At 40.4% G+C, this 14,237-nt stretch overlaps 1 protein-coding gene across 6 annotated transcripts in view; it reads left to right on the plus strand.

Moving 5' to 3' along the window:
- Positions 1 to 2,058: 2,058 nt before the first annotated feature.
- TUT4 (terminal uridylyl transferase 4) overlaps positions 2,059 to 14,237 on the plus strand; it is a 71,415-nt gene continuing 59,236 nt past the window's right edge. The window contains exons 1-2 of one of the 6 annotated variants that reach the window (XM_050963609.1): positions 2,059 to 2,324; positions 12,540 to 13,215. In XM_050963609.1, coding sequence (XP_050819566.1) covers positions 12,651 to 13,215 — 565 coding nt within the window. In that variant the 5' untranslated portion in view covers positions 2,059 to 2,324; positions 12,540 to 12,650. Of the gene's footprint in view, positions 2,325 to 12,171; positions 12,276 to 12,539; positions 13,216 to 14,237 lie in introns of those variants that run through there. The other 5 variants (XM_050963608.1, XM_050963606.1, XM_050963603.1 and 2 more) reach the window with 5 other exon arrangements.

A 14,237-nucleotide genomic window follows, 5' to 3' on the forward strand; every position in this document is an offset into this window, starting at 1 on the left:
GCAAGATAATGCGTAGTAACAACCCATGTCAGGGGGCAGTAACTGTCAGAGGGGCAACATGCAACTTGTTTGTATTGGGATATAAAATGAAGTCTCAGAGGGAGTGTCTTTGGCTGGCCTAGGGGATAAGGGAAAGTCCTGCCATTAACTGAGCTACTCCATTGCAACGGGCATACATGTGTTAGTGTACCTGTAACCATTGAGCCAGGGCATTAGGACCATGCTTTGTTAATAAACCTGACCAAGTTTCTTTGCTGTGGTTATTGGGCAGTTTGATCAAGGTCTGCTGTGCCAACTATTTGTGCAGAGCTGGGACAGCACTCTGAAAAAAACGCACACAGATGCAGTCAAACATCTAATGACATCACCCACAAGATTGTTTGAACGTTGAGAGATTTCTTACACTGAAACTTTTTTTTTAAAAAGGTGTAAAATTTCTGTAAAGAAAGTAACATTTTTAGGTGTTAGTAGGACTCCATTGAAACACACTTGCAACATTAAAATTTGTAAGAGGTTTCTTTTTGGTGGGGAAATTTTCTTCTTTTGTAGAACTCTGTCAGAATAAAATTAAAGATTATTATATCCATTTTATGCTGCATAAATCAGAATAATGTTCTCGCCTGGCAATGTAGAGACCTTAAAATGGACTGCCACTTTAAAGCCCTTTTATTCTGCCAATGTGGTGTAAAGCAGCCTTGATGTAAATGAAAATCAGGTCCCAAGAATCTATACACTCCGATAGCTCTCAAAAGGCCCACCAAAGTAGGGCTCCCTTACTAGAGACTAGAGTCCATAATAAGTTTTGGGGAGGGAGAGAAAAAAAGATCCATGGCACTGAGAAAGAGGACAATGGATGGTGGAGGGGAAGTCTTTTATCCACAATTAAAACTTTAAGCATGTTAAATGTTTAAATGTGTAAAGGCTTTAACATGGTTAAGACTCCACCTTTCTTGTTTGCCTCTTTGTCTCCCTTGAACCCTCTCCATGCTTTTGATCTCCTGCACCTTCTTCTCCTCCTCCCCATGTCCATGATATGTACAGTAACAAACCAAATTGAAGGAGGATCGATTTCTTTCTGGGGAAGCTACAGGATATTGACAAATCTAATGTATAATGGTAAAATAGATTATACTTGAAGTGATAGGTTCAAATCTGGGTTTGGGAGTTGACTCACAGAAAAGCCTAGGCTGATCTACAGAAATAATTTCAGATGTTCTTGGCCTCCTATCTGGGCAACAATCCTCACTCTTCTTGAATTGCAAGTCTCAACTGAACCAGGAGGGAGCAGATTAGCTTGTAAAGATCATGCTGTTTTTATTTATATATATTTGCATCTTGTCAAGATGAAGTCTTGCCAGTGTGTGCAACATTCAGTAAAGTTAGTGCAGTTATTTACTTATACATATGAAATGTAAAGCAATGTGTTATTTCTTCTACCAGCAGCATACACTATTTTCAGGCGCTTCTTCTGAATCTCTTGAATGATGCTACATTAATCCTTAATTTCCCTTTTTCTAAGGAGGCCTCGGTGCCAATGCCATAATCACCTGCTGCTCATGAGGGGCAGCACTGGTTCACCAAGAGATTTTGAGCTACCTAAGCATCTGCCCGCTTCCCTCAGTGCAGTGCCAAGGGCGAGCCCCACAGGCCAGTCATACCCCTGTGGAGGGTTGGGAAGCGGCCGCCAGGCTATAGGGGCCCAGACCCAGTCCCCAGCTGGAGAGAGGCCAAGGTCAGGTGGAAGCCAGAATGGTTTGGTGATGGTGGGGGGGGGGGAAGGCAGGCGGACGGGCACCTTCCCCCAAGCAGACACCAGGGCCTAAGAGCAGCAAGGCTGGGACTCCCAGCAGGTCCCGCTTAGCGAAGGGCTCGTCGGCGTGGGGCAAACCCCACAGCCGGCTGCCTCGACACGGCAAGCTTGGAGCCACCTGTCCTGGGCTGGGGAGGGGGGGTGCGAGGCTAGGAGAGGAGCCTCCTCGGGACTGCACTGACAGGGGCCCATCACAGGCCGGTGGGCCCTTTAAATCCCTGGGGGGAGGGGGCAGAGGTTTCTTTACAGGTCAGCCACGCCCCCTTTCCCTTGCAGTGGGGGATCAGGGGCTGCCTCGCCTCGAGCCCCCCCGGGACGGGGGGAGGGGCCGAGGTTGGAGGTGCCGCCATCCCCCTCTCTCTGGGCAGGCGGAGGTGTGAGCCCCCTCCCCCCCACAATGCAGTGCGCGGCGCGGCTGACATGGCGGCCGGGCCGGATTGAGCCGCTCGCATCGGGGCCTCCAGAGCCGGGCATGGGGGGGGCGCAGCCTCAGCGCCCCTAGGGCAGCAGCCAGGTACCGGGCTCGGGGCGTAGGGGAGGCTCCTGGGAGCCCCGAGGCCTTCAGAGGCGGCCGCTGCTCCCCTCCTTCCTCCTGGGCTCTCCCCTCTGCTGGGGGCGGCGGCTCCTGGGGATCCCCCCGCCCCCGGGCCTTCCCCGCCTCTCCCCACGGGGGCTCCCGGTTACCTGGCGCGTTCCCGTCGCCGCTCTGCTCCCAGTGCCCGCCTGTGGTGGGACCGTCCTGCCCACCCCTGCTGCTCCCGCTGGGGAGGCTCCGCAGTTTCTCTTCCTGCTTCTGGCTTCTCTGCTCTGGGGGTTGTGTGTAAATCCCTGTGGAGGGGGCAGGTGCGGGCGCTAAATAGCCCCTGGGGGTGGGAGCCTGGGGCGGGCCTGCCGTGGGAGATATGACAGACAGCTACCCAGCCTTAGCAGTGCTCTGCCTTTCCCCAGTCTCCTCCATCCAAGGGAGGCAATGGCTGGGGAAAGGAGACTGGTAGCCCCATTGTAGAGCTGGGGAAGCTGAGGTGAAGCGACTTGCCCAAGGTCACACAGGAAGTCCGTGTCAGATCCCTAATGCAAAAAAATCTCCCAGCTCCTGATCCTTGGCTATAGCCATGGTGCTATGCTTCATGTTTATTAATATATTACTCTTTTACAGATATGCTTTCATATCCTGTTCAGGCGGTTGTTTTCCTCCTTACTTGATCTCAATGTATGTTTGAGAAGTAACAGAATTGTTCATGTTTCACATTGCCTAGGAAGAATCCCTCCCCCCTCCCATTGGCCATTCTTCCTTGGGTATATCTTGACAGGTGAAAAGGGTGTGTGTTTCAGTCGTGTTTACTTAGAATGACAGAATAGTCTTGTTAAGATGCAAGCTAACCTGTCTGAAGCTGTGTTAGCTGGCCATGTTGCAGTCTGGGTTCCCCTACTATACTGTAACACAGCCAGTGAATGCAACTTCAAACATATTAGCCTGCATCTTAACATGACTTTTTAGTTGGGTTAAACTAACTCAGTTGAAAAACACACACTTTTGCCCATCAAGACAGGGCTTTCTTGATTTTTAACCTCCATGGTAATTAATTATTTTAATGTTACATTTGGAAGATAAACTGTTGGGGGCAGGCTTTATGTGGTTTGTAAACTGGCATAATTCCCTGCTTTCTTCTTAGCCAGTGGCATTGTATTTTAATCAGTTTAGGATTTCCCCTTCTATGCTCTAATATCCTAGGAATTTTATTGATAGTTACTGCACTCCGGTGCTACTTCTAAGGTTGTAAGAACCATACAGGGCCGGCGCTTCCACTTAGGCGACCTACGCGGTCACCTAGGGCACCAGGATTTGGGAGGGCGGCAGACTGCTCAGGTGGACCTCCTGCAGGCGTGCCTGCTGAGGGTCCGCTAGTCCCGCGGCTCCGGTGGAGCATCCCCTGGCATGCCTGCGGCAGGTCCACTGGAGCCGTGGGACCAGCGGACCATCCGCAGGAACGCCTGCGGGAGGTCCACCGGAGCCGCAGGACCAGCTAGCCGGTCCTGCGCCTAGGGCATGAAAAACCCTGGTGCCACTCCTGGAACCATATTAGCTGTTTCTAAATCATGTACTAAAGTTTTGGGGGTAATGGAGTGGAAGGGTTCTTTCTTTCCTAGAGTACATAGTCATCCATCCTACAAGACCCCAGTATTCCTTGCAAACTGTACACAGGGATCAATCACTGTAGCTACTCTTTTCCTGCCCTTATGTTGGCTTAAAATAGATACAAATGCAGCTGAATGAATGAATACATGCTTTTGCCATATGTAGAGGATTTGTCATTTGGCTGAAAATGTCAGGTTACTTTGAGCCTTCTTTTAAAGATGTCTCAAAAAGTAGCAGTAAACACTGAAGATAAAGCAAACAGGCAGATGTAGACTTATTTTCTGAAATATTGAGTTAATCATTAGAAAGGAACTGTCATACGAGATACAATATTAAATTATATTTAAACATGGATTTAATAACCTTGCATGTGCTGTCTCACACTACTTCCAGCTGATTTGGGTTGCTGGACAATATGCATTAGATCCAGAATTCCTCCCTTCTGTCTGAATCTACTGAGAAGTCATAATGTTTCTGATTTTCAGTGATACTTGTGCTCGTTACTCACGTGGGTGCTTTTGATAATCCAACCCTAAATGGTTATGACATTATTTCCATGATGAGGGGTGACCCACCCAGCCACAGAAGTATGACTTAATTGCATCATCTGGCAGAAGAAGCTAAGTTTGGAGAAAGAGATCTCTTATCCAAACATATCAGCAATTCCACCTCCTGCAAAGTATTGCTTTTTGTGTAGTAGTTCTGCCAAACCTACCACAGTATGAAAGTCCCCCTATAAAGGTGATTTTTTTGGGTGAAGTTATGGCTGCGCAGTGCATGTAGGAGGAGTGGCAACAGGGAGTCCCTTTCTCCACATGATATACCTCCAAAACCTCCATAGGAGCCAGCCATGATTTGGCTGTCTGCACTCTGTAAACCAGGGGTCTGCAACCTTTCAGAAGTGGTGTGCCGAGTCTTCATTTATTCACTCTAATTTAAGATATTGCGTGCCAGTAATACAGTTTAACGTTTTTTGAAAGTCTCTTTCTATCAGTCTATAATATATAACTAAACTATTGTTGTATGTAAAGTAAATAAGGTTTTTAAAATGTTTAAGAAGCTTCATTTAAAATTCAATTAAAATGCAGAGCCCTCCGGACTGGTGGCCAGGACCCGGGCAGTGTGAATGCCACTGAAAATCAACTTGCATGCCGCCTTTGGCATGTGTGCCATAGGTTGCCTGCCCCTGCTGTAAACAAACTCATGGAAGGAAGGTGCATGCAGTACTGAATTACTCATAAGGGGTATCTGGATAGTCAGGGGACAAGGCCATGGTGGTCTTGTTCTACCTATGCAGAGAAGAATGCATGGGGATCTGTTTTGGGAAGAGTTTCAAAAGGGAGAGGGGGGACACAATTTGCCAGTGAGCACATTTCCCTCCAACACACCTGAAAGCAAAACACCTCCAGCCATTGCCTCTTGTGAGCTGGATTTCCTCTGCTCTGTTGTGGCTCTGCCTGTAGAATAATAATTTTGCTTTTTGTAGTCACAGTGTTCTTTTTATAAGCCAGTGCAAAAACTTGTACAGCTGTGAGTAGATCTTAATGTTTTCTAGGTATTGGAGTATTGGTCTTTGGTATTCTTTTCTAAATTTCAAAGTTTCTCTCTGTTATCATTGTCCCTGTCCCACTGAATGAACTGTAGAAGAGTTTAGCATAAATTACTAACCACACACAAATTAAAGTCCTGATCATGCCACTGGCTCATATAGACCCAGTTGCAGGATCAAAGTCTAAAGTATTACTCAATATTTATACTTTTTTTTACACATTACCAGTCAGTGTACTGATACAGCCTAAACTATGAGTTGGTGGTAGTCACAAATTGTGTTTAACTTGTGGATAATTCAATAATTTTCTCTTGAACTTTGCAGTATTATAATTTACGAAGTTATTGTACACTGTCTTTTGACTTTAATGATCCTACAAGTAAAGCCAGTTTTTTTATTCAGAATCACACATGTACAATTGTATATACAGTACATGGTTTCTAATTACCCCCCTTTGGCTATGATGTTACAACAAACCTATACTTGAACTAATTTTGTCTGCAGATGAAATTCAATCAATTTCCATTATGAAATCAGCTCTCTTTTTCTGTTACAGTGAGGCTGACAATAATAGCTGATATTTCTAAAAGCAACTATTTTGAAGCAAGGCTGAGGTAAAAGCCTTTTATAAACACTTATTAAAATATAAAATTGGCAGTGATAAGTAGCTTCAAAATTTCTTTCTTTACTAAAATAAGAGTTGTTATGTGAGACTGCTATCAATAGTTTGCAGACTACCAAGGCTCTGTCTGTATACCGAAGTGTTTTAACATATTCTCACCACAGCTTTTCTACCCTACAGATTCCTATGCTAAAACCATGTCAACTGCTTATGGTTATTTCTAAAGTATTACATAGTTTGTGGAGTGCTTTGAAGACAAAGTGCTGTCCTGTTTAAATGATGTGGTAGAATGCATTCCTGAAACTTATAAAATACATACATATTTTACTGGCATTATTACAATAATACTTAGCACTTAAAGGGCCTGATCCAAAGCCCATGAAAGTCAGTGGGTCCACTGATTTTAATGGGCTGTGGATCATGCTCATAGTGTTTTTCCATCTGCACTATACCATAGCAAGATGAACTGTAACTAATGTTCACAACACCCCTCTATGATAGGGAAATATTTTTAGCTTCATTTTACAGGTGGTGAAACTGAGAGAGAGATTGTGACTTGCCCAGCTGCAATGAGAATTGTTAGCAATGCAGGTATTAGAATTTAGGAGTCCTCGTCTGTTGGTCCTGTGCTGAGACCACACCCGCCTCTCTCTCTCTGACTTGTTCTTCTTTACCTAGCATGAAGAATGACAACTCAAAAAAAGTATGTCTTTTCATATAGAAATAACTTGTAGTAAGCATATCTTGTAAATGATGACTGTCCTATGTTCTTTAGAGATTTAAGGAAACAATCTTAATGCTTGTACCATATCCAGCTGCTAACTTTGGCATCAAACAAAATTGTTTTATTTACATCAAGCCAGTGCCAATAGGCAGCTGTATAATGCAGGTATAAATAATTTGATCCATGCTGAAACTTTGCATGGAATTTTTTCTATCAAAGTCTGAACTTGGAACAATACTGCCAAAACTATTTGCCCTCAGAGTTAGGGTTGTAACACTGTTAAAATGATAACTTCTTACTGGATTTGTTGTAATGACAAATCTTAGACATAACACATTATGCACATTGCATTCTCCTTCTACTCTTCCTGTTTGATTGGAATAGGATTCTTGTTCTTAAATATTGGTCTTTCTCATAGAAACAGTACTCTAATGTGTTGTCTCTCAGCATTTACATTCATTAACTAAAAAATACCTATGTCCTGGGTTTATTGGGGGTGGGTCCTGAAATGTAAAGAGCTGCAATCACCAGTAGCCACTGACAGTGCCTTTTTGAATTTTAAATCTCCCAAATTTTGGTTTCATAACCTCATCCAGATCTAATTATATGAATGGAGATTTAACTGCTCTCAACTGTATGATAAGAAATACTTTGACTGTTGTCATAAAGTATGATAGAAGTTTGAATGGTTTGTATAGGCACCCAGGCACAAGTGTAGACCAAGGCCATATACAGTCTGGACACACAGTCCATTTCATCCCCCCACCCCCCCCAAGCATGTTGGAACAACAAAATCAGATACAAGATGTAAAGTTTTAAAAGGATAGTTAAAGGTAGTTTAAGTGCAAAATTGAACTTTTTTGGGGTCGGGTGGGGTGAAAGATTTTACAAAATGCTAGAAATGTCTCCATGAAATGTAATAAATCAATAAAAAGAGCTTTTCATACTTCTTGGATTAAACATTTCTCTGCAGTTTAAAGACTTTATATGCTAATACCGACTTAGAGCCAAGAAGTGAAATTTACAAACTGTCAAGAAACAAAAGTGAAAATGTCTAGTTCTTTCATTGTGCAAACCAAATGAATTGTAAAAATGGAGAAAAGTAAATTAGATTTTATATAGTCTGTCAAGTATAGTAATGTAAGGAAGTATCTTTTAAAGAATTTGTTTTATATGATTTTTTTAAAATTGTATTATTCAGCTTACATTGTAGTTAGAAAATCTAAGTACTCTTGAGTAGGTGTTGCCTCTGAAATATTCACCTTTTTGCAACCTAGAAAATACCCAAGTCTTAAGAGCTGCCCACTTGTTTTCTCTTATAATTGTCTCAGAGATAAAACACTGCTGTACTTTGGCCATAATTAACTTAATTTTGATTATATTCTCTCTGTCAATATGTAACATTATTATAGCATTCAAGTTCTTGTGCTATGAGGGTCGAGGTGTTTTAAATGTGACAAAAAAATCCAGCTGAAGGCAATCTAAGGAAATGTATGGTTATCTTGATTAATGTAATTTAATATTGAATATATTTCATTGTCCTCTTTCCTAACTACTGCAAGAAAATCTATTTGAGTGGCAACTTAGCTGTGGACTCATGTTTTCGAGGAACTCGACCTATATCCCAAACTGGCTCATGGTAGTCACTGAATAGCCTTTAGCTAATGTAAAATAATGACTTTTGATCACTATCTGTGTTGGATTTGAGGCAGTGACCTAATGGTGAAATTATTCCATTATCAGTCCCTTGAGCCATCCAGTCCCCACAACTAACAATAATGATTTAAATTAATTAAAAAATTAAAACCTGATAAATAGTGGCCTGCTAAGATATGATCAGGCTTACTGCCAGTGTCTCTAATGCTAGTAGCTATCTTGTTTTCAACTTTTTCTGCTATTTTTCTTTAATTTAGCAGCAGTTTTATGAGCAAAGGAGAAAAGAGAGGCAAATTTATGTTTTCACATGATGATGGTGGATTTGTTATTCCACTCTAAAGATAAATATACAGTCCAAATTGCAATATCTGTCAAGCAAAGATAGATAAGCCCACATCACTATTTTGGAAAAATACTTTTTATTATTTATGTAGAAGCAAGGCAATTGATAGAAATGAGTCTTGATTTTTAGTAAAAGCACAGAGCTGTTGCAGTATTGATAAGCACTCTTCAGTTATGTTGTTTAGAATACAAATTAAACTTCACATCTCTGATTTGTGGTATTGGTGTTGCTAGTAATAACCAATATTAATAGCTGTTAACTGTCCATGTGTTTTCAGGTTGTACTATAATTTACAGGTTCTATTTCCAGTCAGCCTATGCAAACTTTACTTCAATGGCTTTTATCACTAGTAGAAAGTCTATTAATTCAAGTATTTTTCAGGTGTATGAAAGTCAGAAACTGACTAGAAATAAGAGTGAAACAGATTAGTCTATTTTAATGGTCCGGGATGAGAAAAATGCAAAATAAATAGTAATAGATTAGATTTTTAAAATTATTTGAGTTTTAATCTAAAGTCTTGTTTGTAACATAGGAAATTCTAAAAAATAGAACATTTTTTTTAACCTGACATTGTCCATTTAGCAGATATAATGTTTTCAGTAGTCATTATAGCAGTGCCTTGTGCCTGCCAACTGGTGGTCAAACACTAGAACAGATTTAGCATATTAGCAGGGTTCCCAGTGCCAGTTTGGATTTGCTGCTTGCATATTGTCTCAGCCAAGACTCAAAATGGGACTCTGGTGCTTCACAGGCAGCCATTCTATTAGGTGAGCCAAAAGGGAGGGAGCCAATAGAAATTGCAATAAACTCACTGTGGCTGGAAGTTTTGGTGTGTATATACTATGAAAAGGAGCTGAAGTCAGCTCTACATAGATTGATTTGGTCAACTCTAGTATTCTAATTCCACAACACACCTTAATAACACAGAGCTGACCGACAGATGTCTTGAAGGATTTTTTCCAGTAATATGAAATCTCAAAGAAAATCCTACCGAATTCAAAATTACAACTACTAAAACCCAAAGGACAGCAGAGAGGGTGTGTAATATATGTTATATATGTTTGAGATATGTCTGTGAAATGAATGAAACATAGGAAAATTGTGACTGGGTTCTGGTGATACCCAAACATCTTGAGATTTATTGTAGAGCCACAAAATCCCGTGAGGCAGTATAGCTTATAGTTCTCTGTGTAGTATTTTCTCTCTCACTCTGGAGAGAGATTTTGAGAGAGGGAATGTAAAAGTATTAATTCTAAGCCCAATGAGAATCACATTTACTGTCTTGGTTTTTTGGCCATTGGGCCAAGAGCTAGATGAAGTGTAATAACACTTTAATAGCTGGAAGTTGTAATATCAGTTCAGTATATTTAAGAGAGAATCTTTTCTGCCTGTGCATTGGAATGAATTTGATAATCTGTAGTTCATTTCTGTGTTCATTTTGTCTGGCTTTATGTAAAACTGAAGTTGATGACTACTGAGGCTTAACTTGACAAGACCAATTTTTGACTTTATATTTTTAAAAAAATCTATATGCTCTAACATAAGCAATTGAAAACAGTAATAATATGCATTCTGTTTATGGAGAAAGTTATGGCTGAAATATTGGATAGTTATTATTCTTCCCTTTGCTCTTGAAGAGGTAGAATACACAGTAAATTAAAACTACTGTACATGCCTTATAGATCTAGGCCCAAAATACAGTGTGATGGTGTTAGTTGAGTTTTTTTTTTAAGGTAAGGTTTTATAAAACCAGTCATATAAATACATGGTTTCCAACAGTTTCTAGTATGGAATTTAAACCTTCTCCTGAAGTGTTTGCCAGCCACAAAATACAAATTAATGAGTCAGAAAGTGAAAACGATTAATCTGTTTTCAAGCTGAGAGAAATGCTGAAAGTAAAATATCGTAAGTGACTAATAGTACGTTAGCCTTTTATATGTTCAGTGTAGATAATCTGAGGTTTTATAACACATATAAGGAAATCTGGTTTTTACAAATATATAATTTTAACCTGATTGTTCCTTCCACTGTAGTTTTTTAAATAAAGTTTTGCATGAATTACAATGTAGTAAAATTTAGTGGTTTGAACTTAATTACCATTTAGTCCAGGGGTGGACAACCTGAGCCTGAGAAGAAGCCAGAATTTACCTGTGTACATTGCCAAAGAGCCACAGAAATACGTCAGCAGGCCCCCATCAGCCCTTCCCGCCCTGCTCCTAGCGCCTCCCATCCACCGCATCCCATCCCTTCCCACACCTCCTGATCATCTGTTTTGTGGCATGCAGGAGGCTCTGGGAGGGGAAGGGGAGGAGCAAGGGCATGGCAGGCTGAGGTGAGGACATGGGAAGGGGTGGAGTGGGGGCAGGGCCTGTGGCAAAGCCAGGGGGAGAGCAGTGAGCACCCCCCGGCATGTTGGAAAGTTGGCGCCTGTAGCTCCAGCCCCAGAGTTGGTGCCTATGCAAGGAGCCGCATATTAACTTCCAAAGAGCCGCATGTGGCTCCGGAGCCACAGGCTGGCCATCCCTGATTTGTCAGTATTATATTTTTTCCCCCATAGAACAATATGAGTATTTGTTTTGATGGTTAAGTAAGCACCCATAAATTCCCCTGGTTGCTGCCCACAACGTGTAACATAGTAGGGAAAGTGTCAGCTTTACATTTCAGATTCACATATTGCTGGAGTTACATGTTTAATTGTCCTTTTGTCTGCATATTATGGATCACTAAATTTTCAGCACTTTATCATATCAGAATTATTCAGACATTTATATTAGTGCCTATCACAAATCCATCTCCTTGCTTCACGTTAACACAGACAATCACTTACAAACAAAAGGAATCCTACTGCTGTCAGTCTTCCCATTCACTGTTAAATTAAATTGAAAACCTGGTCAAACACATAAGTCCTGTACCCCAGAATTGAGTTCTGATGATGCCTTCCTCAAGGAAACAGGGTTCAAAGGGGTTCAGCTAATCTGAGGTTAGATAGACTATTTAGACAACTCTAGTGGTTGAGGAAGCAACATATTATATAAATTAATATATTTGTCATGACATTTTATCTGAGTAGTTTATATCCTAAAGCTTATTGCTAAAGGTTCTGTGCTTACAGGCGCCACAATAAATAGAGGACCAAATCCATGCTTCTTAACAATTTGAGTGCTAGAAAAAAATTATTTTTCTTGAATAGGTAGAACTGAATTAGCTTTCCTCAGAGGTTGATTTTAGTCATACATTTTATTAGAGTAATATTGTCTGTTTTTAATATTTCAATTAACTTATTTTCCTCACTGTAGTTATAGATTTCCTTAATTCTTACTGCCCTTCTAAAGCCAAAAGAAGAAGAGATGGTATCTGATGACAAATATTCAATATATAACACCACAACAACAATGTAGAAAAGAGAGAAAACAGACCTGGTGACAGTTAAAACTGTGAGAGAGTTTTCTTGCTGCTGTTTTGTCTCTTCCTTTCCCCTATTGGGAAATTATTCTTGAGTCTTTCTTTTTTTTACTTTAAGAATAATATAAATTTTATTACTGAAAACTGTTTTTGGAAAAATGTTTCTTCCTTTCATCATAATTCAATCCAATACGTTTTCTTACTCCTTAGAGGGAGGTCTGTTTAATACATATTTTCTTAGACTTTTGATATTGTTCCTGTCATAATTTTAAATGCTTACTATTGTTTTTCCCCAGCAGACAATCAGCCAGATTCCTGTGCCCAAACAGTGGACTTTAATTGACATCATATTACTGGAGAATTGCGTTTCAAGTAGTCTCAAGTGACGGAAGAAGCAGGTCTTCACTATGATGGAAGAGGCCAAGAGCTCAAAAAATGGAAATCATGACCCAAGAAAGTCTACCCGTGTTGTCTGTGAAGAAGGCAAAGCAGTCAGAGTTATAAACAATCAGAATTATAAACACAATAGAAATGATAAATCTGTAAAAGATGTTGGGAGAAGTTCTCCAAGTGGAAGCAGTAGCAAAAAGAGTAAACAAAATGATGTTTGTTCTGAAAAATCAGGAGAAAATAAATCATGTAAAGTAAATAGTTGCATTCCTGGATCTAAAGATGTGGGGTCAAACCTTCAGGATCGAAGTCATGGCAAAGCAAAAAAAATATCTAATTTACCAGCAGCAGTAGAAAACCTGAAACAGACAAAAGTTCAGCAGACAGGAGAAAACTCTCTAAGCTCCCATATTTCTGGGAATGGAATCAGTATGGAAACCTTACCAGCTACACAAAGAGGGAAATTGGTATTGGAAAATCCACCAGGGGTTCATATGTCAAAAACAAGCATGGATCAGACTGGTGACTCTGGTAAGACAGTGTCAAATCAAAGAACAGTGGAGCACAAGTCTTCTGACTTCAGTAAGTATTAAAGCACACTACTTTGTTCAGTTTTCTTTGACAAATTTGTTAACAATCTGAAATGGGCTCTAAAGTATTTCTGCTTTGCATATCTTCTCAGTTACATACAGAAAATCATCAAGCACAGTTACAAAGAGTGTACTGTGAATAGACCCTTTGTTACTTGGAGAATAAAGGTCAGAAGAATAGCATTTAACTACATTTCTTTTCTATGTTGTTTAAAAGTGATAATGCAATATTTTAAATTTATTTAGAGCCACATTTTAACTGATTGTGTGTCAATTTCAGGCTGTTTTGTGAAATTAGAAAATATTAAAACAGAAATCTTCAAAATATCATGCTGTCTTACCTAGACCCTATTAGTAATATTATTTTAAAAGTGCAGACAAAAATCAACTACATCCAAGTTTAAGAAAACTTCCCTGTAAGCATGAAGAAGACACACACTCTTGCCTTTTACCTGATTGCTATGCTATTTTTGTTCTGCAAAAGTCTTCAGAAGGTGCTTTGACTGATGGCTTCTTTTCAGTCTAGATACTGCCAGCAGCCACTCTTGTGAACCTTCCGTATTTGTCTCCTTCAGTTTCAGAATGTAATACGTACATCAGAGTTCATTTCTTTCTGAGTTAGCCCCTTAGTTCAGGAATTTTCAAACTGTTTCAAAGTGTGGCTTTTAACAGAAATGGTTCATGAGCCATTTGCTATTGTGAAGACTGCTTTCTCTTTTATTTGTGGTCACACTACATCCTTGTGGTAAACACAGCAACTACTGATGTGAAAAAGTAATATTAGTAAAATATTTAATGTGTTTTTAACTGTCTTAAAATTTAGCAGCAAGCACTGTTGGAAAACATGTGACCAGCCAGCTATATGTAGAACATCAGCAAGTGTTGCATGGACCACCAGTCATCCACAGACCGTACTTAGGAATTAGATAACTAAGCAATTTCCAATCTGTGTCCCCAGGCTAGCTATCTCAATGCCATCTTCTCCTTACTCTCGTAAGATCTAGTTGTTCTTGG

The sequence above is a fragment of the Gopherus flavomarginatus genome, chromosome 7 (genome assembly GCF_025201925.1).
Source record: "Gopherus flavomarginatus isolate rGopFla2 chromosome 7, rGopFla2.mat.asm, whole genome shotgun sequence".
Lineage (NCBI taxonomy): Eukaryota > Metazoa > Chordata > Testudines > Testudinidae > Gopherus > Gopherus flavomarginatus.